The sequence below is a fragment of the Carettochelys insculpta genome, chromosome 4 (assembly GCF_033958435.1).
Source record: "Carettochelys insculpta isolate YL-2023 chromosome 4, ASM3395843v1, whole genome shotgun sequence".
NCBI lineage: Eukaryota > Metazoa > Chordata > Testudines > Carettochelyidae > Carettochelys > Carettochelys insculpta.
Window position 1 is genome coordinate 114,287,836 of NC_134140.1, and position 25,496 is coordinate 114,313,331.

Below are 25,496 nucleotides of genomic sequence, written 5' to 3' on the forward strand. Positions count from 1 at the left end.
CCCAGAAGAAGGTGCCACAAATGATTCCCTCACTGACTGACAGCTCCAGTGCACAGATTGACATAAAATGACTAGTAGATTAGCAGGAAAGAAAAGCTACTCTAAATGTAAGGTGTTTGGAAGTGGACCCCAGTCCCATTTTATCAACAGAGCATCAGCGTAGATTGGCAGAAGCCTGGCTCTTCCCCTCTACCTGGCCAGTGATGTTAAGGAGGGTAACTAGGTGGTAACAACAACAAGATGGAGGGGGAGAGAGAGTGGGTGTGTGTACATGCATGAGTGTAATATATCATATGTATATGGTACAGTATTGATTGGTATATATATTACCAATAAATGTGACATTTTGCTTTATCCCCCTGCAAAAGATCCTGTGCAGTCCTTTAAGCACACCAATGTCCCCCACTGGCTGAAAAGGGGGTTGGGGGATCAGACAGGGCTGCCTGAGAGCAATGTCTGCTTTCTTTTGTCCAGTTGACAACATCTCTGTAAGCTGAGAGGTGTGTGTGTTGCTTTCTTGGCACCCCCCAAAAGCCTTTGCTGGAGAAGGGATTGAGAAAGCAGCTAGAGATCCAAATTCTGATTTGCCATGTGAGGTTGTGTACCTTGTGCTTCACTGGACATGCATCTGCCACCAACACATAAAGACAAGCACATTGGTCTTTGGCATGCAATGTATGTATATGGCATTGTATACACACAAGATAATACTACAGTAGCCTATGAAGTCAGCCCAGTTATGTTATAACAGGTCAGGTACAGAGTACGGTTTCACTAGAGGAGGAGTTTAGTTTTTCATTTCACTGCTGTGGCTGTTTGAAGGGTGGGGTTTGGAACAAATAGGCTCGGTTACAAATTCTCCCATTACTTACTCCTAGCATAAAACTGCAGGAACAACTTCTAACCTGTTTATCCAGCAGGGCTAGCAGCAACAGGAATCCTCAACAGCCAACTGTCCATCTGGAACAAGAAGTAGCAAGCTGTGGAAGAGAAAGACAGCATGAGCACTACAGGCAAAGTAAGCACGCAGTTCTTCTTAGAAACTTTAACCTCAATGTGGATAGTTGTTTTTTAAATTTGACCCTTAAGATTGAAATAATTTAGAGAAGTCCTAAATAATGGTTGACATAAATATGAGACGGACTGTTTTCTGTACCACCCAAGAAAATACTGTAAGTACTGTACTGAGATTGAGCAATGACGTTTACAGAACTTGCCTTTTTAAACATACCCTACCAAAATATAGCAGCAACAGCAAAGTAAAACCCAATTGTTTGGGCATTTATTTTCATAGCTGATTGGTTAGCTGAATAAATTCCATTTTTTTTTTAATTTTTACACACACATTAATGCAACGAAGCACTTCCATCCTCAAAGATCCCAAAGTGCCTTAAGCTGTGGGCATATGGATAGTGTTTTATCTTCTTTTTCAAAAAAACTAAATGAAAAAATGAAGACAATGTTGACTTCAATTTGCTAATGTAACTGTAGAAGCATCAGGATATTCAGACTTGTTCATGCAGCACTTTTAACTTAAAACACATTGAATACAAACTTTAAGTAAACAACATAGACTACAATATATAGGATATGCAGAACAGAGATGAATTATTGTTGCTTTAGGACGCTTACATGAGAAAACATTTACACTTAGTGAACATTTTCCTGGTTTACATTCATGTAGTAAAATTTCACCAAAGATTAAATAAAAATGAGTGCTTATGCCTCTACTAGGTTCTCATAGTCTCCACATTGTGGTTGAGGTCATAAAAGGCACTAAAATACCTTGATATAAGAATAATGGCTTTCGATAGATGAATATGGATCCTGCTGGATGTAACACTTAATATACATCATTGAAGCACTCTCAGAAAGTTGTCTTGAGACAATATTTTGTTGCTGGTCATATGTCTGGCCAGACTGTGTATAAAGTAGGGTTACTCCATTTCCCAGAGACTTGTTGAAAGTAGATGTTCTGAAGCATCTGCCTGTGTGACCTCCAAGAAGTGCAGGGAAGCTCTGATGGCTCCCACAATGCTCAAATGGGTCAATGCACGTCCCGGGCTCAGTGAGGCTTCTGTACTTACACAGAAAAATTGGGTTCAAGTGTATTTGTGTTAGGATTTATTTGTAACTAAGAATTTGGAGTATTTTGATTCCATTTCTGTTTGCAAAATTTGCTGGGACTTTGCCCTTTGCAGATTGTGAAATCCATATCTCACCACCTGGTAAATAAAATATGTCAAACCAAAATGTACAAAAACAACAAGAAGTCCTGTGACACCTTACAGATTAACAGACATTTTGCAGCATTAGCTTTCGTGGGCAAAGACCTGCTTCATCAGATGGGTCTCTGCCCACAAAAGCTTATGCTCCAAAATATCTGTTACTCTATAAGGTGCCCGGACTTCTTGTTGTTTTTGAAGATACACACTAACTCGGCTACGTCTCTGATACTTGTCAAAATGTACAAGTTGGGGTTTTCTCCTACTATGTGCCCCATGTCTCACCTCACAATCTGATCTCTGACCTCAGCTGTAAAGTGGTGTTGGACATCCTTATGTCTGACACGTGAACTGGTCAGAAGCTTGCACCTAGTCTTCTGGCATAACAGCATTACGTATAAGGCTTCAGTCAAACTTAACTTTAAGTGGTTCTGAGAAAATAAGCAGATCAAAATGAGTTACCAAATTAAACAAAAAAGAAAACACACAGCTAATTCTGTTCCCCTAAAAATCCAGTTACTTGTGAGTTCTTACCCTAACAGCTATCTTTATGTAGTACCCAGAGGCACTGAGACCTCATACTAGGGTGAGTGGAGTCTCTGCTCTACAGCGTTGGTTGCGTGCCAGCTGGCCTTTTGCTCATGTAGTAGAGCACAGGGCTTTAGCCCGTATAATCGCAGATTCAGTACCTGCTGCCAGCCAACTGGGTCTGTTGGCGTTACACTTATATCAAGTGAAATATTCAGGACCGAAATTCTTGTCCTGACCTGGGTCTCCAGTAAAGTTCTCTGTCATTCTTAGGGTGCGTCAGGCAATTTCCAAGGCAGGCTGAAGATGGAAGGTCCCAGGCCCCTCTTTATACCTTTTTCCCCTGTGGAGAGAATTCTATTGTTCTCTTTGTGTTAAAGTATTCTCCAAGGTGGAGATTGTCTCATGAGTGAAGTCACCTAACTCTGTCCATTGCCTGCATGCTAGTCTGAATGTAGACAGGAAAGTTCTTCCAATGTTGATTGGCCCCCATAGCTCATGGTTTCAGCATTGGTTTGCTAAACCCAAGATGGAGAGTTTAATCTTTGAGCGGGCTGTTTAAGGATCTGGGCAAAATAGGGGAGGGGGAAAAGAGGGATGGTGCTTGGTCCTGCCAAGAGAGCAGAGGACTAGGCTCAATGACCTCCCAATGTCCCTTCCACGTCTATGAGATGTGTATCTCCATATGTTCATTTATATTTAAAGGCTCTTTGGCTAAGTACTGCTTGTCCCCTCACAAGTCACACTCTCACAATAGGGTAGCCACACATCCTGTTGAGGTCTTCACAGAGACAAACATTTGGAACACACATATGTAGACAATGCCTATAACTTGAACTACAAAAATGATCCCTGCCCAAAAAAAGGATTTACATATTCAGTAGATTTATACCATTGAAAGGTCACAAGACACGTTTTGTTTAAAGCATCTCTGAGTTATGCATATTTATATTCATAACCCATTTCCCATTAAACCCAGGGGGAGAGGTCTATCACAACAGCTTCCCACCACTCCCATTGGCCACAAATGGCAATTCATGGCTAATGAGAGCTGTGATTGCTTGATACCTGTGTAGGCAAAGCTAATTACAGAGAAGGGCGCCCGCCAGGGACTAACTCTAGCAGTCTGGATCCAGCCTGCGGGCTGGTATTTGCCCACCTCTGCGCTAGTGTTCATCACCATCTTATAGTGGACCCAGTTAAAATCCATTTTACTTTTAGAGATGCTAGTAAATATTTTCAATGTTTTTTCATTGTAAATTTGTCCTTTTTTTGACATTGATGTTTTTTCACTCAAAAAGATCTTAATTTCCATTTAAAATATACTTATTATAATATAATTAACATAATGGCCAATAAATTTCATTTGTTAAAATCCCTGGGTTGAGTAAACAATACATTTCCATAACCTTTCAAATTATGTTTGGAAAAATGCTGTGAAACACTTCAGAAATTAACAAATAACTGTGACTGATTTGATTAAAAACAAAGAATCCATTTCAAAATTTAAAAAACAAAGGTTTGGAAAATTTTAATTAAACTAATTTTTCTTTTATTACACAGTTGTAATTTTTAGAGAGGTTCCTGGTTCCACCGGCATTTCCCATTTTAAAAGTAAGGAATATCATACATACAGGTAGAATCTTTTACAATGTACTGAACTTTTAAGAACATAAGAATGGCCGTACTGAGTCAGACCAAAGGTCCATCTGGCCAAGTCTCCTGTCTGCTGACAGTGGCTAATGCCAGATGCCCCAGAGGGAGTGAACCAAACAGGTAACAGTCTCTCTTCTTCCATCCACCTCCAGCCTCTGACAAACAGAGGCCAGGGACACCATTCCTTACGCATTCTGGCTAACAGCCATCAATAGACCTAACCTCCATGCATTTACCTAGCTCTTTTTTACCCTGTTATAGTCCTAGCCTTCACAGCCTCCTCTGGCAAGGAGTTCCACAGGTTGACTGTGCACTCCTTTTAAAGTGCCACCATTATAGCTCTTTTAAAAGTCCAACAAAAAGCAACAAAAAAGTTTTTGACATGTCTGCTCTTTCAAATGAATTTATCACTTACACAAATGTGGTTTTGGAAATGTCTGCAAAGAGGCAACTAGAGTGACCGCTTTCAAAGAAATTAATTTTAAAATATAAAAATATATTTTGTGTAGCTAGAATTTTGGATTTAAGTTCAAGATCTTATTTTGGGAAGTATGAGTCTTGGGAAAACATTACATTTCAGTCATACTTTATAATAGTTCAACGTATTGCACATGTATTAAAATCACTTAACATTGATGTATTTCCACTAAATAACCACATCTACTGTATATACTGGTAGCTTAATTTTTTGTGCATGCACAACTGGCACAATAAAGATTGGAAAAGATTCAGCTATAAAGCAGTGAGTTAAAACAAGAAAAATGTTAAATGGCTGAAGCAACTTCAGAAATGTTTTAGATGTTCAATAGCTGAAGGCTCAGCAGGGTGGAGTCTGGAAAATCTTCTTGACAGACCAACATGAAACATTCAGGTGGTATAGGTCACTTGACTGCACTTCAGCTATACAAATGGCTGTTCCAGTGTCCTGCCAATCTAACTTGAAACTATATCTGACAGAAAGATCTAAAAGAGGGTAGCCAAAATATTCACAATGATGAACTTGTTTTCTTTTCCAAATGGAACCATTTTTTCCAATTATTTTCAACATTTATGTCAGTTCTGCCTGAAAGGTATCAAAATGTCTCAAAATAAACAAATTTTAAATTTAATATTTGCTTTCAAATTTTAAAATGTAAACACTTTTCATAAGACAGTCTTGAAAATTTTTGCACAAAACTATTTTTTTTCCAAATAGCTTTTTTGTTTGGTAAACTTCTACCAGCTCTACCTGAAAATTGTTGTGGGCTTTTTTGGTTTGTTTTTCTTTTTTGTTTCTCCAGTTAAAAATCCTAAAGAGGTTGCCATTTAAAAAATATGAAGCCTGGAGACTGACAAAGGCTTGGCTCTTAGATGTGGTACTTGAGGAAAACCTAACATTGATTACAGTCCATCAACTCCAGAGTTATGCTTCAAGGTTTATTCTTTCCTTTTTCACATAAATATTGGTTTATTCACAAAGAATGGAATAGAATGCAGTTGCAATTGGACATGTGCAACTTGATTATAACCTGTGGCTTGTTCTGGCCATGTGGCTGAGTTGCTTTCTGCCTAACACCCGGTACTCCCAGTTCCATTCATGTCCCCTCAGTAATGTCTCTCTGGGAGCACTGACTGATACATCATCTCTGGTTTACAACCATTAACATAAACAAGAAAAACAAAGCATTCCTGTTCAGACCCACATCCATGTCTTTTGCTCCTGAATACCCTTACAGGGATAGTAAACTTGATTTACTTAAGACTAGTTTTGCTCAAGGGTCTCCTCCCTGTTTTGCATGCTTGACAGCAGCAGAAGTGTGCTCTTTGGCAAGGATAGGAGAGAACAAACAATACAGAAGTGGGAGGGAAAGCGCAAACAAATTAGGAGTGCAGAAGAGTGGAGGGGCCCTGCTCAGGGAAGGAGAAGAAACCAGCAAAACAAATCAGGGAGTTGCAACCATGGCTTTGCAGCAATCTGTCTACATATGGGTCCTGAATTTGGTTCCTGGTTTGCAGAGCCAGGTGTTAAAACTGCTCTAAATTGCATGCAAGTGTTTGCATTTGAAAGGGGCTGGCCTGAGCGTGTGCATATTTGTACACCCATGAGCCAAGGTCAGGGATTGAACATCAGAAACTTGTATGTCCTCCAGCTGCAATAAGTGGAGCTGCTGGAGGGAGTGCCTGCTCCCAGAAGGGAGGTAGGGGGATAGGAACTAAAATGCGCTACTTGGGCTGGGTTCAGCAGTCAGACCCCTGGGCCAGAGATTCAGACTGAACGTACCATGGGACATACCCACTGGCCCAGTCAGGGCTGCCCCAAAAGGGGTGTGGGTCGAGGCAACACCCCCCTCCTGCCTGTGCCCAGTCCCCTTACCCTCCTGAGCAACTCAGCCTGCGGATCATGGGGGCGTGGTGGCAGCAGGTTCATCCCTACCCCATGGGCGGCAGAAGCCAGAGCGGCCTAGCAGCCTGTTCCACCCCACCACCCTCCTGGCCCCCTGCACCTCACTTCTCCATGCAGTGGGAAGCAGAGCGCTCGGGGGGGTGGGGGGGTGGCCAGAGCACTTTAATCCCCACTGTGGCCAAGAAGCCACATGCAGCTTTACTCCCCACCACTGCCCACACGATTGAGCGGGAGGCGAACCCTGCTGTCACCATACCAGGGCTCATAATCCCCCAGGCTTCCCCTGCCCGTAGGAAAGTTGGGGCAGCCTCAGTATGGCCCCCAAAAGCACAAAGCCTGTGGCAGCTGCCCCAAGTCATCCTCTGAGATGTCTCCAGGCCTAGTGTGCGGCAGGTTTACTTTGTCACAGGACCAGATCAGGAAATTGGCTTCAGAAAGACTTTTTATTTAAAAAACAAAACAAAAAAAAACAAAACAAAACTAAACTAGTCTTAAGTTCCCATTCTCAAGTACAACAATGTTAATGAGCACAATGGTAGGTGCCTGTAAAAACAGCTGTGGCCTGGGTGGTGGACTGACTGGCTCTGAAAAGAAGCTAGGTGCATTTTGCTTTTGCACAGAAGCAGAAAAACGATATGCAGAGATTAAACAGGAGTGCCTGGCATGCGTGAGGTCGCTCGCACGGATCTCTGTCCAGACTTGCTTTGGTTACGCTGATGACAGACCATAGGCCACTGGTAACATGTATTAATGGAGACCTGGGTCAAGCACAGCTGAAATGCCATCAGTTGCTAAGGTTAATGAGATTTAACTCAATTGCCAAATGTGTTTCTCAGAAAAAATTGGTGGTAGAAATGAACAGTCACAGAGCCTAGCATCACACACAGCTTCACAAGAGCTTGAAGATAATGTAGAAGCAGATGTGGATGCTGTGGATGAAGAAGCAATTTCAACCGACACACAACTTCAAGAAGTTCTACGTTACAGTAGGGGCAGCTGGCTCAAGTATCCGAAGGAAGTGATGAGAGACTCCTTTGCAATGAGTGGACATTTAAATGACTCCAATGAAGAAAAGCAATTCTGTACTGGATCATATGAGAGTAACCATGGAAACTCCAAGCAGAACCCCTCAAAGTCTGCAGGTTCTTCCTCAGAAAGAACAACCTACAGAGAAACCTGTATAGATGGCAACTGCAGAAGAAAATGACAAAGATTCCAAACCCAGCACTGCACTTATTGCAACTAATGGACAACCTGATCGCCAAATAGTTACAGTTTTGGCTCATGTAGTTTAGAGACCAGCCTTTTAGAGGGGCCCGGCACTCTGGCCAAACTAGAAGCAGTGGTGGCTGGAGTCCGGGCCCCTTTGAAGTGCCACAGAAGTGCTGCTCCAGCTGTGTGCAACTGAAGGGGCAGTGCTGCGGTCTGGGTGATGCTGAAATCTGACTGCCCGGAGCCCTGCCCTTCTGGGATGCAGAGCCTGGACCCCTCCGACCATGCTCTGGGGCCTGCAGCAGCCGTTTGGGTATGAGTCAGAGTAGGGTGAATATAGCTCTCCCCCGCACCCCGCCAAATATGGGACATGGGGGGAATGATGCTGTCCTGACCAAAACGGGACAGGTGGTCAACCCTTCCTGGGCGGGCGAGACCTTCTGGGGAGACTGCAGGGGGGCAGCTGCGGTTTTTGACTGCCCCAAGTCGCGGGGCTGCTGCCCTGCCAGTGAAGCTGGGCAGTAGGTATGATTCCCCCAGCTGGGGGCAGCCAAGCAGCAGCCATGTTGCCATGCGGGTCCAGCTCCTGGCTCTAAATTGGGATGCCAGGATGGTACCCGAAATATGCGGCTGTCCCACCCAAAGCGGGATGGATGGGCACCTTGATTCAGAGACACGTGACAGCACTGAATTTAAGACAGTGCACGACTCTGACCAGGAAGCAAGGAGAGGAATCTGCCCCGCTCAGGGTGAAGATTCAGTAAATACCCTTTTTGTTTAAGCCAGCTAACGATCACAGTGCTGCAGCACACCTCCCCAGATTCATCTCTAATGTACTGTCTGCTGGGATAGGTGCCAGGAGGGACACAGTGAAGATTTGAGTGATGGGAGATGGGAGATTTTGATTGCTTTGCTGAAGTTTTAAAATACTTGGTTAGCGCTAACCTGTTCTTGCCCAGATCCTATTTTCCAGCTCCCCGTAAAATCCCCTTCTGTTATATTGTTAGATTGTGTCAATCATTTGTGGGGTATTAATGTATTGTTTGTTGCCTGCCCTGTGTAAGTGCTGTCATGGCCAAGAGAGAGTCTGCTGTGTGGGGTAGGCTCTGGCCAGGAAAAAGTACCTGCATGAATGCAGCCCAGAAACACCTTTCCACTCCAGAGGTATTTGGTCTAACTCCTGTCCCATTAAACACGTGTGCATATGGTGGGATAGTACAGTGAATGTAAGAAAAGAAAAAACATTGATTTACAGAAGGGTGAAAAGGGGAAGAGAGGGAAAATACTGGGAGGAAAGTAAAACAGTTACATCCAATACAAAGATTCAGGAGCCCAGTGCTACCACAGTATAGAAGGACAGAAGTTGAGTACAGCCTCCAGATTCAGAACTCAAGAATACTGGGCAGAGTTCAGGTTCAACAGTGAATCTTGGGTGCTCCTGGTCATCTTTGGGGCTGGTAAACTTTCCCCAACAAACCCTCTGGTGCCTTGTTTTCCTACCTCTTTGAACACAATGATGGCCTTCCCATTTAACTGCCTACAACCTCTCTCCTTCTTCTCAACGTAAAATGATAAGCCTTAGTACTCATGGCCTTCTGCAGTTCTGGATGACCATGATTCCATGGTGCAGCTCTGCTTTGTCCTTCTGAAGTGATTCCTTGACAGCCTAGTGCTGCTCCTGGCTCCCATCCTGGTACGGTCCAAGTCAGCTGCTCTGTCTCTCGCAGACTGGCTCTCAGCTGCTTCGCTTTGTGAGGATCCACTTGCTGCACAGCCACTGACATGTCCCCCTTCCTTGCTTTCAACCCTTGAACAATCAGCACTTCCTCTTCTTCCAACAATAGCACTTCCTCTGCTTCAGGACAAAGTTTTAAAGCAGCCATCCACTCCAAGTTCTGAGAGGCTGCGTGGGTTTTGTACTGCTTACCAGCACTGGTAACGTTATTCCTTCTCCCAAGGGACAAGGTGAAGAGTCACCTTTGGTGGACGCACTGGGTGTCAGAAAAAGAACTGGTGAGAAGAAGGGAGAACCAACTCTCAGTACAAAGCACAAGGCAGGCGGCTCAAGTCACACCTTGTAGAAGGTGCTGCCTATAAAAATGCCATTTTTGTTTTGCTTGCTATTGTCGCAGGTCATTAAATGCAAAGCAGCTGTTGCCTGGGCGCCTAACAAACCATTTTCCATTGAGGAAGTGGAAGTTGCCCCCCCAAAGGCACATGAAGTTCGCATTAAGGTAGGAAAAAGATGGATTTTGTAAATTATATACTGTCTATTACTAATTAATGTTTATATATAATATTAACTGTACTGTAATTGCCTGTTCTATTATATAAATTCAGGGTTCAGTCTTACAAATATTACCATCAGAGTGCTTACTATAGGACGAACTTGTATTAAGTTATGCAGGCTATTTAAATCTGGTGTGTCAGTTCCAAAATATTAGACACACAAGTTGGGTGAGGCAATATTTTTATTAGACTAATGTCTGTTTGTGAAAGACACAAGCTTTCCAGCTACACAGACCAGAAGAAGAGTGAACGTTCATGGAAAAGTCGTTTGGCAGATGACAAAGGCCGTACTTTGCTGTGCTAAAGCACTAAATAGTGTGGTCTTTGTCACGAGCCACAGACAAGAAGCTGTAGCCTTTGTGTCTTATATTTTGTGTTAGCATAAGAAATCTACCTTCATTTCTATTTCATTTCACATAGGTAAAGTATGAAAAATTGGTTCTTTACATATTGAAATATTCTTTGCTTTCCCTACAGATTTTGGCCACAGGGATCTGTCGCTCAGATGAACATGTTGTGAGCGGTGCCTTAGCTGCACCTTTTCCCATCATTCTTGGCCATGAAGCAGCTGGTGTTGTAGAGAGCGTTGGAGAAGGGGTGACTTGTGTAAAGCCAGGTATAAGAGAGCCTCAAGCACTAACCAATGATACATAGTTCTCACACAGCATTTGCGTGCCCTGCTCCAATATCAATAACACTCATGTCTGAACTCGTTTACTGCAGAAAATCCAACATTTCAGCCTTCACAGGGCCTTATCAAGGATTTTTTTGGAGGAGAAATATATTGTTTCTGTCTTGCTATGCTCCCAAGTGATCTTTCCTATTTCAAAAGTTTTTTCCTGTTCACTTCAAGTTTTTTTTCCCCCCACAGGCTTCCAAATCCCATAATGCAGCTGAAATGCTGATCCTCCACCAGCATTCCAAACAGGGGCATATTTGTATTTCATTTAAAGGGATTCAAATGTGACCTGCCATTTTGACGTCAGATCCTCACTAAGGTTCCGGTTCAGTAAGGAATTTAAATGTGTGCATAGTTTTATACACGTTCATACTCTCACGTACTTCAATGTGACCACTCTGTTAAGAACATAACAGCCCTACTGAGTCAGACCTAAGGTCCAACTAGCTCAGTATTCTGCCTTCTGACAGTGGCCAGTACTTGGTGTCCCGGGGAAATGATCAGAACAGGTAATCATCAAGTGATCCATCACCCATTCCTAGCTGCTGACAAACAGAGGCTTTAGGCACCATTCCAACCCATCCTTGCTAATAGCCATTGATGGACCTATCCTCCATGAATTTATCTAACTGTTTTTTGAGCCCTGGCCCTCACAACATCCTCTGGCAAGGAGTTCCACAGGTTGACTGTGTTGTATGAAGAAATGCTTCCTTCTGCTTGTTTTAAACATGCTAATTACTTTCATTTGGCGACCCCTAGTTCTTGTGTTATAGGAACAAGTAAATAACTTCCTCATTTATTTTCTCAGCACCAATCATGATTTTATAGACTACCATCATAGCCTCCTTAGTCTTCTCTTTTCTAAACTGAAAAGTCCCATTCTTAGGCATGTGCTCAGGTACTTGCTATTCCAGGGCCCTTTTCTTCAGACTCAGCACTGGAATGACAATAGCACATAAAGGCTACATCTACACTAGCCCATGCACTTTGAAATTGACACAGCTCACCCAGATGGGGCTCCTTTTTGAAAGGACCCCAGCAACTTCGAAATCCCCTTATTCCTAACAGCAGATAGGAATAAGGGGATTTCGAAGTTGCCAGGGTCCTTAATTCTTCTTCCAAACAAAAAAACTGTATGCCCATACCTGTCCTCAGAGGAGGAACACATTGCATTGTTCCCTTCACAATATTCTCTGTGCCACAGAGCACGTAATTGTAAAACCCAGAGAGAAGGTTTTCATCTTCCTCTGCACACTGTAAGATGGGACACCAGTACGTATTCTCCAATAACTCTGAACTATGTAAGTAGGAGTGAGAAGTGAAGTCAAGATAAAATATTAAATGAAGCAAAGCAGCATCTGAATTTTGAATGGATGCAACCCACTGATTAAATTTTTCTATATCTTAGCATCTCCTGGCTATATTGGCCATGTCAGTGCTTCAGTATTACAAAAACCTCCATTCTATTTTGGTTGGAATTATAAAGGGGTGGAAACCCCATCAGATTTCTAAATCAAATCACTTTGTATAAGCTTTTTTTCTGAGAGCAGGGGCGGGGAAAAGCTTTGGCAGCAAAGATGCACCTTTTCATTCTTTACTTTTTTTTTTTCCTTCTCTTCCCCCCCCCTACCCCCGAGCATGGCAATAGTGTGCGTGTGATGATCATTTGTTCCGGAGAATTAATTTGAACTAGTTCTTTTAAGGCTAATTATAATGTAATTTCACTGAGATCCTGTTGCAGCTTTGGGCTAATCACCAGAACAAGTTTGAGAAGGGATTCTGTTGTTGCTTTGGGCGCAAGGACCTTTGGTGCGGACTGAGATGAAGGAAGAAAGGAAAGTTTCTGTGCTAATTGCAGTTCAGAGGGCAGTTGGCAAAGGAGATCTATCAGTGTCCTTTTCTGTGAGGTTGCAAGAATGAGAATGTTGCTTTCAACTGTCTTGTATTACTAAGCTTTGGTCACAGTTATCTAAGATTGCTTCTTTTCTCCCTCCTCCATCTTCTAATCCCCTATGATTTATTTTCCTAGGTGGTCTGGCACTAGAAGCCCTGACAGCTTCCATTTAACGTTAGACATTATATGGCATTTGTTTATCCAAATGAGTAGGGTGACCATATCTCCCTGTCCCAGACCTGGGAAGGAAGCAGCAGCCCCTGGCAATCCCCCCAGAGCCCCAGGGAAGTGGCAGCTGCCAGCCTCCCTGGGTGCCCTAAGGGAAGTGGCAGCTGGCCATGCTTCCCCAAGGCTCAGGGAAGTGACCCCCACCAGCAGCTGCTGGAGGGAAAGTGGGGGGGACGGGATACAGATGGCTCAAAATAATACAGGATGGATGTAGTTAGGGGGATTTACTACCATGGTATCCTCACAGGTCTCTGGCTTTGTTGATGATGATAACCAGAAGGCTGCTTGTTGTGTGCGAGTTCAGTGATGTGGGCCCAATGACTACAGCAGACTCTGAGAGGGCCCCCAAAAACCACAGACCATGTAAGGATCAAAGGTTCCAGGCCAGGTTTATTGTAAAGCAAAGTACAACAACAGTTGTCAGTAGACCCTACTGAGCCAACTGTGCATACGTACTTGCCACAATGAAAGGACTCACTCAGTGGGAAAGACACCACTTTATACACAGGTACAAACAAGTTACACCTCACTGCTGATGTATCAGGTTACCACCTTCTGATGATGCACCTCATGTTTGATTAGATCATCTCTTATCCATCATGCTGTGATTTTAAGACCCTTTCCTGAACCTGTGTCTATATCTGTGAGGAGCTGGTACCAAGGTCTGTCTTAATGAGCTGGTGGTACCTTGTGATTTTTCTGCACCAGGGCTGATTACCAAGAGTTTTGCATTCTCAGCCCCGTTTGTGCCAAGTTCTGTTATCAAGGGCCTTCCCCTTGTTCACAGCTTAGCTTTGCTTTATGTTAGCCATGTTTTGTCCATTATTAGCGAGGCTTAAAATTCATCGTTCTGTGGGAAAGTTGGATTCTTTTGTCAGACACTGCAGGTAAACAGTGTCTAATCCTAGTGTTGTTTGCCTGGGTTCCATTGTGTTTGCTGCACTATTGAGCTAGATTTGTTGCTTTCCAATTGTCAGCTATTCTGCTACAGATTGACTTTACTTTGCACATACCTTGGTAGTTATATCACAGTTATAATCACATTAAAAATTTAATGTTTTATTCTGTGTAGTGTCTCACATTTCTATAATACAAAGGTCCAATTACAAGTAAGGTCTATTCTTGAACCTATCATTGTTTCCATAAGAAAGGCAAATTTTCACACCAGTCTGAATGTTTAAGAAGTATCAAGTATCTCTATTGTTCAAGGGTTCTAGGCTGGGAAAGAGAAGAACAAGAGTTCAGATCCTCATGTAATTAACTACCCTTGTTGACTAAGACCATAGATCCCCAACCTAGCTAAAGATCTGTTGAACATTTTTCTGTATGAAAGGCAAAGTTGCGTGTCAGTTTGACGTTGCTGAATTTTAATGTGATCAAACAGATGCCTCATCAAATAATTCTGAAGCATAAGAGATGGTTTCCTGCACTGGAAAAAGAAGACAGTAGGGGTGTGTCTACATGGGCACAAATCTTTGAACTAGCTATGCTAATGGCCATTTCGAAGATTACTAATAGGATGCTTCCGACCACGCCGCTTTCAAAAGAAATCCCCTTCACTGAGCGGAATAAGGGGATTTCGAAAGGTGTGGGGTCCTTTTTGGACTGAAAGGACCCCTGTGGAGCCGCACCAAGCTGCGCACTTTCAAAGCGCCCTAATGCCAATGAGGTGCTGAATATTCAATTCAGTGCCTCATTAGTAATATTTGTGCCTGTGTAGACACACCCTAGCTTTAATCCATGGGTAACTAACTACCCTTTATATGGTGCTACAGTAGCATGGAAAAGGTAGTATTAAGAAATTTAATTCTGACAAGGATCAATTTGTGACTATCTTCTGTTCTTGAATAAGTGTCAGTAAAGTGGCTTACAGTCTTTGCTTCATCTTGGATAGTTTATCTTACTTGTTGAATCTGAACTTCTGAGACATTTATAATAAGTTAAACTACATGTTTGGGAGTCTCCTCACTATCTCTAGTGGTCTGTTCATAGTCTGCTTTTGTTCTCTCTTCAGACTTCGTAAGTCAGTTAAATTTTCTTGTTTCGGCCTGTCAGACAATCGTACGGTAGTCTATTCCCTTTTGGAATTGCTCTTACCAATTATTAAAGGTAATGTAAAGTATCATCTTTATACAGAGAGAGATCAACAACAATAATTCAGAATTAAGATGGGCAAAAGTGGAGAAAATTAATATGCATTTACTAAGTTATTTCCCAAATTTTAAGACTAAGTTTTTTTTGTTAAAAATTCCAGATGGCAACATACTCTAGAGAGGGTCTGCAAACATCTCTCCAAAGCAACTAGCAGCCACTCCTGTTGTTGAATCTTCAGAGAGAGTTCTTATAGCTCATTCCATTGTATTGACCGGAAACATTAAAAATATTTGAATTTCGTACCTTCATAGGGGCTCAGAATTAATTCTTTGGCAAATCTCCATTAAGAAGAGGTTAGATAGATGGCTTTCAGGGATGGTCTAGAAAGTGCTTGGTCCTGCCATCTATGACCCCCAGATCTCTTTCTACAGTTTTCTGAGACAGTCATTTCCCATTTTGTATAGTTGATACTGTTACAATACTTATAAAATCTCCACATTGCACTAGGTTCTGTACATTCTTTAGGAAACAATGCAAGGAGGTGGTAAAGATGAGGCAGAAATAAATCAGTGTATTTTGAGCACTGAAACTTAACATGTGCTCTTGTGAGTGGTGGGCTCAATGAAAAGAGACTAGGGGTGTGTCTACACTTGCATGCCTCTTTCAAAAGAGGCGTGCAAATGAGGTATAAATTTGCATATTCTAATTTCAGAAGAGCTTCTTTCGAAATAAACCCCATTTTCAAAAGCGCAGCGTCTACACTGGCTTGCTTCTTTTGAAAGAAGTAGTTGAAGCAGGGATCAGAAAGAAGAGGTCATGTTGGCTTTCAACTGTAGTGGACTGCATGGGAGAAGGCAGGAAAATTCTCCTCCTGTGATCTTCTAAGGTTTCCTGTTTATGCAGGTCCTCTGGATGGAGTTACCAAAGAAACTATGAAGGCCTGTTTAATGCAGCCCCCATATCAACCTCTTCCATACCATGCCTGATCCTGCCAAGAGGGCAGGGGACTGAACAAGATGATCTCCCAAGGTCCCTTCCAGTTCAGTTCACCATATAACTCATGTGACAGAGTGTAATTTCCCCTTGCATACATTTAATACTCTAATCTGTGAGCAGCTAGACTTTATATTGTATATCAGATATAGCCCTCTGGAATTCTGGGACAATGACAGGGTCTTTGAATATTAATCTTAATATTCTATTGTAACTTTCATGATCGCCCTTCTGGTTATCAATACTCCCTTTGAACAGTAGGAAATGAGATTAGATACAATCCATTTGAATGTCTCCCTCTCCCCCCCCACCTTTTGTTTTTTTTGTGTGGTGGTTCTAGTGTATTTTGCAGGGAATTTTGAATCTTGGGAACAAAATCACTTAGGTACTTACTAGCTATTCTGTTCTGAAATGGTGGTGGTAATAACTGCATTGTACTCTTGCTGAAAATGGGTTTACGTGCTGTCTAGCTGGTTGATGGATGTTTTCTTATCTATTCCCAGGTGACAAAGTCATCCCACTCTTTGCGCCACAGTGTGGAGTGTGTGATGCTTGTGTAAACCCCAGAGGCAATCTGTGTGTTAAAACTGAGTGAGTTGCATTCCTTATTATCCTAAGCAAATTAATATTAGTTCATGCAACACTAACCCATGTATAAAATATCTAATGTACCTTATTTCTGGGTGTCTTTTGAATAGCCTTAACAAAATTCATGGATTAATGGAGGATGGCACCACTAGGTTTACCTGCAAAGGAAAACAGGCTTATCAATTTATTAATACAAGTACCTTCACTGAATACACAGTGGTGCATGAGTCGTCAGTTGTCAAAATTGATGCAGTTGCTCCTCCAGAAAAAGTGTGTCTGATTGGCTGTGGATTTTCCACTGGTTATGGGGCTGCTGTCAATACTGCAAAGGTGAGGCTGTTTAAGGGGATAAGCTCTGTTACTGGAATAGTGCTGATTATTTGTGTGGCCTACAAAAGAAGGCATTAGTGTGAAAGTCAGGAGAACTGGTTTTGCTGCTTGACATGCTATTGTTTCCCCATTGCAGTTACTGAATGACAAAAAAAGTTTTCTTTAATTTATATTAAATTGCCAAAGGCCTACTATGAAATTATTGGTTCCCAGTAAGCATGGGGCTCTTCACAGTTTTTTAGCAATGTTTAATGAAAACTAGAGAGTCTCCCACCAAAGCCACGGATGGGAAGATCCACAAAATTTACATGGAATTTTCTGAATCCCAGTGACTCACATGAAAAGATTACAGGATAACTAATGCAAACTAACTGTATGTCCCTTGGATTCTAAGACACTCATGTTTTGATGACTATGCAGGTGGAACGTGGTTCTACCTGCGCTGTCTTTGGTTTGGGAGGAGTTGGCCTCTCTGTTGTTATGGGCTGTAAAGCAGCTGGTGCTTCCCGGATCATTGCAGTTGATGTGAACAAAGACAAATTTGCCAAGGCTAAAGAGGTAGGAGCCACTGAGTGTGTCAATCCTCAGGACTTCACAAAGCCTATTGAAGATGTGTTGAAGGAGATGACTGGTGGTATTGGTGTGGACTATTCCTTTGAAGTCATTGGACGCCCTGAGACCATGGTAAGCATGACATTGATACTCTAAGATAGCAGTCCATCCAGATTCTTCATGGAGAGGCCGTTGCAGGTTGGGCAATGGTGATTAATGATGCCAAAGAGGCTTGTGCTGCCTCTTTGACCACAACCAATTAAATTTCATACTGATTCTAGTAATTCATTGTCTTTTTCTGACTTAAAGTATTTTTTTTTTTAAAAAACAGAAAGCTGCCCTGGCATCCTGCCATATTAACTATGGGGTGAGCGTGATTGTAGGGGTACCACCTTCAGCCTCACAGATCTCTTTCAGTCCTATGCTGCTCTTCACTGGCTGCACCTGGAAAGGGTGTGTTTTTGGAGGTATGGAGATGAAAAGAAGTGAAAAAACACTTGTGTGCCCCTGGTTCCCTCAGGGTGAGGCTGTGGTAAATAGCAAACAGTGATTTCCACATATTGCATGGGTCTCCTGTCTCTCTTAAAGCTCTCACTGGCCTTAGATTTGTATTTCCAACCCTCATCACAGTCTATTACCAAAATCACACAAGTTGATAGCCCTTTTATCACCAAATTCAAATGACAACATTGCTGTAGGGAAATGTATAAAATCCAGCTCTCTGTTTAAGGTAGCCACTTCCATTAATTGCCTGACCTTCTGAACACATACTGGCAAATGTTAGGGGGGGTACACGGTTAGTCTGGGTAACCAGTGAGAGTCAAAGTACGATTGCCTATCAGAAAAATTTGAAATTGGTTATCAACTTGAATTCTTGCAGGCTGGAAGAGCAAAGATTCTGTTCCTAAACTAGTTGCAGAATACCTGGAGAAAAAGTTCAGCCTGGATCCATTAATAACCCACACTTTGCCTTTCGACAAAATCAATGAAGGATTTGAACTACTGCGGACAGGGAAGAGGTGAGGGTCATTCATTTATACGCCAAGGACTGTGGACTCTGAGAATTCATTGTGAAAAATGCTGATCCGAGGCAGTTTTAAGTTTAAAATCACTAAGCATATATAGGGCTCTTGAATCCAACAAGAGCCCTGCTCATGCTATATTTTCCTGGAGGATACAATGGGAATCACTTCATTTGTAGGCTTTTTTCAAGCATTAAGAAATATTTGCAAATCATGTACATTTCTGGTTACCCTACTCTGGAGTTATACCTATGTAACTGAATATTTAAAAGATAAGATAATGTATATACCTGGGAAGAAAGCAAAAGGATGAAATCTCAGGATTTGGTTAAGGAGATCTTAAACAAGGACGAACTACAGCATTAGGAAATTACATAATTTTAAATAAGTTCTGTTATAGCATATTGGTAGAGGTATAAAGGAGGATTAAGTTATCCTGAAACGTTAGCAGTTGCATATTACCATTTGGAAAACAGCTTGCCAGCCTTTAACCTGTCATTTTCTATTTCAGTATTCGGACTGTCCTGCTGTTTTAGAATCCCTGAATGCTAACAGACACAGACGTTATCAACATAAACTAAAGCTGGAGTCATCTGGAGGGACTGTTTTTTTGTAACACCTGTGAAATTTTCTCTAAAAAAAATTGTCAGACAAAAACACCAGTTGAAGAAACACTGCTGTAAAGGACCCTCTGGTGGTGGTTTCCTTAGATCCGTGCTCAGTCTAATTAGTGCAATTATGTGAAATCTGCATTACTTTTCATTTATCATAAGTGATCATCTGGATTACATAATACTCAATGTTGCAGTAGAAAAAAGCAATATATAGCATTAATTAGCAGAGAATCATCAGAACTCATTTGTTTACTAGACATGATTATTGCTTGTCATTTGCCATGGGAAATTTGCTTGAACCTGCAAGATGTTGTAAATTCTGAAATCCTAGCCCTTTCCTTCTGTTTGTGGTCACTCAGAGAGGTTTGTAGCAACTGAGAATGCCAACAACCAAAAACTGAATCCTTGAATTGTGAACTTCTATGAATGTGAGTGTGAGAGTGCTGCGCCATTGGATGTATTGCTCATTTTGCAGTTTCAACTTTCAAAACTCTGAAATCAGTGTATGTTAGTGATAAAGATTGCAGACCATGTATATCCATCTTGATCTTGTACTCCTGCTTGCTTAAATTAGTTGTTGGGTTAATCTGGGTGGAAAGTAATCTGTGTCAGTTTTTAAGCAAGTAGGCATTCAAAACATGTGAACTGAGGTGATTGATTCTGCCAATAAGAAATGTCCTTGAGCAACTATAGCTCTGTTAATGATTTTTTTTTGTGCATGGGTTAAGATATATATGCACATTTCACAATTTGATCTCTTTTCAACCCTGTGTAAAACAGCTGACTTAGCTGCTATTCTAGTCTGCCAAGCTAATAACATCATTGTTCAACCTCTTTCTTAAAGCATGTGTTCTCCGCTCAAGAGTCAGGCCTAATAACTTCTGGATTCTGAACTGTGATGAAATAATGAAATATGAGACTGTAAGCAGCTTTGAGCTACACAGAGCTCTCCCTAAGGGCCATAATAAGAACCAATGGTGCAAGCTGGCAACTGACCAGCTGGGCAGGGAGGGGAGGCAACTACCACTGAGCCCCTGCTCCACATATAAGATCAGTTAGGGTGCTGCAATCAATACTGCCAAGGTAAAAAAAAAAATTAACATGCTCAAGAACACTCCTTCCCCCAGCCCCTTATCCCCAAGGATTAACTGCTTGCCCAGCATATTCATGAACTGTATCACCTAATTTGCTGTTATGCAGGTTTAGCCATGCTGTATGTGGTTGTCCCTCCTTGATACACAGTAACAAGCATTAATTCAATTCATGTCGATACTACTACTCCAATTAATCAGTGTGGGATTCATTCAGAGCACCTGTAAGAAATACATTCCTATTGTAAACCAAGTACCACCTAACTTGGCCTCTGAGGATAGGACAAGAAAAACTTCCTGACTGCTCTCACATTGAAAAGCAGATGGCAGGAGAGAGCACTCAGTGGCTTGAGCATAAATCCTTGAAGGGGCCATTTACAGACCTGGAACAAATAGATGTTTTTCTTTTAAAAAAAATACAAGATGGTGCTTGATCTTGCTAAGAGGGTAGGGAACTCAACTATGGGTTGTTTTTTTGTTTTTTTTGGGGCGGGGGGGGGAAGCAGGGAGCAGAATGTCTATGCAATAACCACTTTTATTTCAACAAGTTCATTAAAATTATTGTATTAAGGACTGTAGTTGGATCCTGTCAGACACAAGTAGTAAGCCATAATTATGCCATGGCACAAGGCCGAGAAGGAGGGTGATTTTTAATAATAAATGGTGCTGACTAATTCACAGGTCTAGAGAGGCCCTCATCAGCATACAAGTTTAAAAAAAGAGACAGGATACTGTGAGGCTCCCCTTTGAACCTGCAGGCAAAGTCAAATGGCTTTTGCTGCCCATTAGCCAGGTGTCCCATATTCATCACGGGGAAAAAGCAGTCAAGTAGCACTTTAAAGACTAGCAAAATAGTTTATTAGGTGAGCTTTTGTGGGACAGAAGAAGTGGGTCTGTCCCCTGAAAGCTCACCTAATAAACTAGTTTGCTAAAGGGCTACTTGACTGCTTTTTGTTTTGATAGCGTATAGACTAGCACGGCTCCCTCTCTGTTATCACAGGGAAATATCAAGACCAGACGCAAGGCGCTTTTTCCTGTCGGGTTAATTAAACTGCCTAACGGGCCGGCAGCCTCGCCACCATTAGCGCTATTGACGAGGCGCAATCCCCCACCTCAAAGCTGTCGGCTGCTCGCTCACTACAGCGGGTCAAGCCCTAGGCTGGCCGGGCCCGCTTGGCTCCCGCCCTGCCCCAACAGAGCGCGATACCTTTCCGAGAGCCGGCTCCGGCAGTAGCTGACTAAGGCGGGACACCGGGGTGCGGGGCGGAGAGGGGACACGCTCTAAACCTCTTCTGCTCTGGATGCTAAAGCAGCCGCCGCTCCTCCCGCGCGGGCTGCTTCCGGCTTTGTACCCCGCCCACCCCTTCCCCACCAATGAGAGGGCGCCCTATGCAACGCTGTTGCGCATGTGCAGCCCGGCCCCAGCGTTCGACGTGACGCACGTGCTACTTTCCAGCCTTCCGGGGCGCGGTACATACAGCCCGCCACGCCGCTGGTGAGAAACAAGCGGGGCGGGTGCCGGGCCGAGGTCAGCACGAGCCGAGCCAAACCTCGGGCGGCGGCTGAGTTTTGTTCAGACAGTCGCTACACTAGAGTTGCACACAGAGCAGCAGTCGGCCGGCTGCCTGGGACACCCCCACGGTGCAGCTAAACCAAGCGCGACGGGGCTCATGCAGCAGACAAGGGGGGAGGATGTCTTGCGGGCAAAGCTGAGTCCCCTCTTCCCGGAACTGTGACAGCACTCGGGGTTAAGCCCCGCTCCTAAACAGTGGGGGGGGGGGTCCAGCCTGCGGCACTCAATACTTCCCCACATAAACAGGATCAGCACTTGGCGCGGCAGCCCTCAGACTAATGAAAAGTAGAACACGTTTATTGGCAAAGAACAGTTTAGTAAGAATACAGGCTACGGGCATCACCCGTGCCACACAGACCGCCGATATTTAAATAGCAGGTTAGCCTCTTGTCTGAAGATGCTTCTCTCACCCAGGCTCTGCTGAAGTGTTTTCAGTGGAAGCTGCCTGCAAACCATGCTGTCCCTTTGCTCCTTAGTGGTGCCTTTTCTATATATATATATATATACACACACACACACACACACAAGCAATTCATTGTCTTTACTCAGAGGCAGGATGGCTAGCCATGGCTTGTTTTCGCATGCCTTCCTTTTCTGATGACATTACACTGCTTTATTAACGATTGCCTTGTATGTCACTAGTCCTATGGATATTTTGCAATGCTGTTTGTACATCCCAGCTGAGAGCTACACCTTTCAAAGTTTAAATGTATATATACACGCACATCTCCTTAGAGCACAGGTGTCCAACCTTTTGGCTTGCCTGGGCTGCATTGAGTGAAGACAAATTGTCTTGGGCTGCATATGTATATAAATCACACAATAATGTTAAAAGTTTACAATCTTGTGGGGCCTCATTACTAGCTGTCCAGGGCCGCATGCAGCCTGCGGGCCACAGGTTGGACACACCTGCCTTAGAGTCTTGTACACTAATTTCACAGCAATAGTAATGGCTAGTGTGTCTCCAGCTTCCATGCGAGACCTTTTGTTCATTGAAGACTTGGAGAGATTTCTGTAACCCTTTGTCCACACTGTCCAGACGTATTACATCCCATTGTGAATAGATCAGAACTTTTTACCTCTTAAAGGAGCCAACCACCCTGGGACATTGGTCTTAAATAGTTGGTGCATTTGCTGTTGAAACAAAAACACCCCCCCACACACACATCCTCTGTGCCCTTAAATGGAGGGGGGGTCTCCTCCGCATTTGATAGCACTTCAAGTGGAAGGAGCTTTGCCTCGTTCTCAGCATCTCTCTTTATGCAGAATTAATCTGTGGAGTTGGAAAAAAACAGCTATAGAAATACCAACCTGTTGTGACAATTCAGCAAAGCAGCCTGGTTCCTGAGTGGGCCATGGAGAGGCTTGGCTATCCCATGGTGGAGAACGCTCCCGTTAGACCCCTGTGAAATCAGACACCAATGGAGAGACACGGGGCTGGGGGAATACTAAGATCAAAATCTAATCTGAGGTGGAGTCAATGAGGTTACACAATAGGAAACACAAGTCAAAGCCATCTAAGAGGCAAACAGCTGCTGAGCTTTGAGGGAGCAACATCTCACTGCATCCTTCTGCTCTAGTGATTCAAATGCAGCGACTCTTTGGGTGATGTGGCTCCTAGTCTCCTAGAACAGCAGGGTGATTAGCTGAGATCAGCAACGGGGGGAGAGAGCTAAAAGGAAGGGAAGGGGAAGGGGATGGCAGTGGCAGCCAGGATCCTGCGCAGCTGGACCATTACTATGTGGGCTACAGTAGCCCTGACCAAAATCAGGGCCCGCTTATGGCATGGGGATGAGCAGCACTATTATGGTAGCAGAGAGAGGTGCAAAACCAAGAAGGGGGACTCTAGGACATGCACATTATCAGCAGCATGAGGTCTTAGTAGGGGCAGGAAAAGTATCATTATGAACGGTACATTATGGTAGCACCCCAGGCAGGGGAACGTATGATGTGCACATTTGCAGCAGCACTTTTGTTTAATGCCTGGGGGCGCTCCCACACCCCATCTGGTCGCACCTGTCCCAGAACCACTGCACATTATTCAGGGGCATACACAGACATTTAACTTTGATCCCTTGGGGTGGGGGCTGTGCCCATGAACAGGAGCCTGCTCTTCTCTCCCCTTCACCTCCACTGGCTCCAGCAGAAGCTTAGTCTCCGCACTCCTGCAGCCCCAGGGTTGGAGAAGCTCCGTGTCCCCCAACCCCAACAATTATCAGGGAATTGTGCCCCTGTTTGCATACCTCTTCCATTAGCATATTGCATGGAGGGAGCCCCCCGGTACAAAGTAGGCATTATTAGCAGCATTATATTACCAGCATCCCCTTTTTAGAGTGCACATTGGTGGCAGAATTATGGTAGTGCTAGTGAGTGGGGTGGGGGTGGATTTATGAAGCATATACAATAACAACAATTAATGCCCTCATATTCTAGGGTGGGGTAGGATTCTTATTACCTCTGGGATGATGCACTGGAGCTGCTTACATGGTATTTTTAGGTGATTCTCAGCTGAGGTCCCAGGGAATTCATTTTCAGGAGCAAGCAAGATGTTTTCATGCCATGGCCCAGGCCTCATTTGGAATTCCTGGTCCAATATGGAGTCCAAATAGGAAACCTAATTAAGACAGCTACAATGATCAGGGAAACAACCAGCCAATCTCCTGAGAGGACACTAGAATTGTTTGGCCAAAAACAAGAGATGTGGTCACTTGCTATAAGTATGCCCAGGAAGGGAAATAGTGAAACTAAAGAATGGAATTGGCCCAAAAGCCACCTGGGATAAACTCACTGGAGCCAGCATGATGCTGGAAATGAGAAGAAGGTTCCAAACAGCAAAGGAACAAGCATCTAGAGAACACCAAATTAGTCACCATCTGGTGCAGTTTCTCAAGGGAGTTCTCTGTCACAACCCTCCCCCAAAAGAGAGCACGTGGCCCAGCTCCTTCCCTTAAATAAACTTCCCTTACCCAGCTTTCCCCACTGATGGGCTGCAGGTGGGGAAATTCCCTGTCCACCTGGCCATCAGCCTGGGTCCTCCTCTTCCCCAGACAGCCACAGCTGATGAAGTTCTTGAGGGCAGCTCTTACAATGAGCTGCCTTGCATCTCTGCTGGCAGCATAAGGTTCTCATAAATCCCAAAGCAGGATGGGATCCCTGATTGTGACCCTCTCATCTGTCCTAGGCCCTGGAAAAATCCCTGCTTTAACCAAAGCATACTCCTTAGGAAAAGAGCCCATCTTGATTTAATCCTGACCAGAGCTACAGACTGCACAGTGCTCAGGGGATAGCTATTAAACAGGCGACCTGGGTTCTATCCTCAGCACTGGGAGCAGAATGGCAGCTACTGGGTTAGGGCAGGGAGGGGGAAGCTGGGAGCCTGGACACAGGCGAGTGGGAGAGGGGAGACTGGCTCTAGGGCAACCAGGCTGTTCTTGCCTCTTAATGGATCTGATGGTCGAAAGGACCCACGTCAGAGCTGGTCACTCGGCAATGAGCCAGAACCGCTGCCCTCACTACCTTGCACAGCCCTGTCCAGGCATTGCCCC

At 43.6% G+C, this 25,496-nt stretch overlaps 2 protein-coding genes across 17 annotated transcripts in view; one reads left to right on the top strand and one right to left on the bottom strand.

Moving 5' to 3' along the window:
* LOC142012776 (alcohol dehydrogenase 1-like) overlaps positions 1-19,829 on the top strand; it is a 35,063-nt gene extending 15,234 nt beyond the window's left edge. The window contains exons 2-10 of one of the 3 annotated variants that reach the window (XM_074993543.1): positions 918-1,018; positions 10,137-10,238; positions 10,771-10,909; positions 16,685-16,772; positions 16,880-17,099; positions 17,520-17,783; positions 17,983-18,118; positions 18,532-18,670; positions 19,185-19,829. In XM_074993543.1, the coding sequence (XP_074849644.1) occupies positions 1,001-1,018; positions 10,137-10,238; positions 10,771-10,909; positions 16,685-16,772; positions 16,880-17,099; positions 17,520-17,783; positions 17,983-18,118; positions 18,532-18,670; positions 19,185-19,209 (1,131 nt within the window). In that variant the 5' untranslated portion in view covers positions 918-1,000 and the 3' untranslated portion in view covers positions 19,210-19,829. Of the gene's footprint in view, positions 1-900; positions 1,019-10,136; positions 10,239-10,770; positions 10,910-16,684; positions 16,773-16,879; positions 17,100-17,519; positions 17,784-17,982; positions 18,119-18,531; positions 18,671-19,184 lie in introns of those variants that run through there. The other 2 variants (XM_074993542.1, XM_074993544.1) reach the window with 2 other exon arrangements.
* C4H4orf17 (chromosome 4 C4orf17 homolog) overlaps positions 1-21,705 on the bottom strand; it is a 72,561-nt gene extending 50,856 nt beyond the window's left edge. For 8 of the 14 annotated variants that reach the window (XM_074993559.1, XM_074993558.1, XM_074993557.1 and 5 more), the window contains exons 1-2: positions 21,586-21,705; positions 906-980 (exon numbers count right to left, since the gene is read on the bottom strand). The gene's annotated coding sequence lies outside the window, so the exon portion shown is untranslated. Of the gene's footprint in view, positions 1-905; positions 981-2,510; positions 2,657-16,853; positions 16,928-21,585 lie in introns of all 14 variants that reach the window. The other 6 variants (XM_074993550.1, XM_074993553.1, XM_074993548.1 and 3 more) reach the window with 3 other exon arrangements.
* Positions 21,706-25,496: the final 3,791 nt, after the last annotated feature.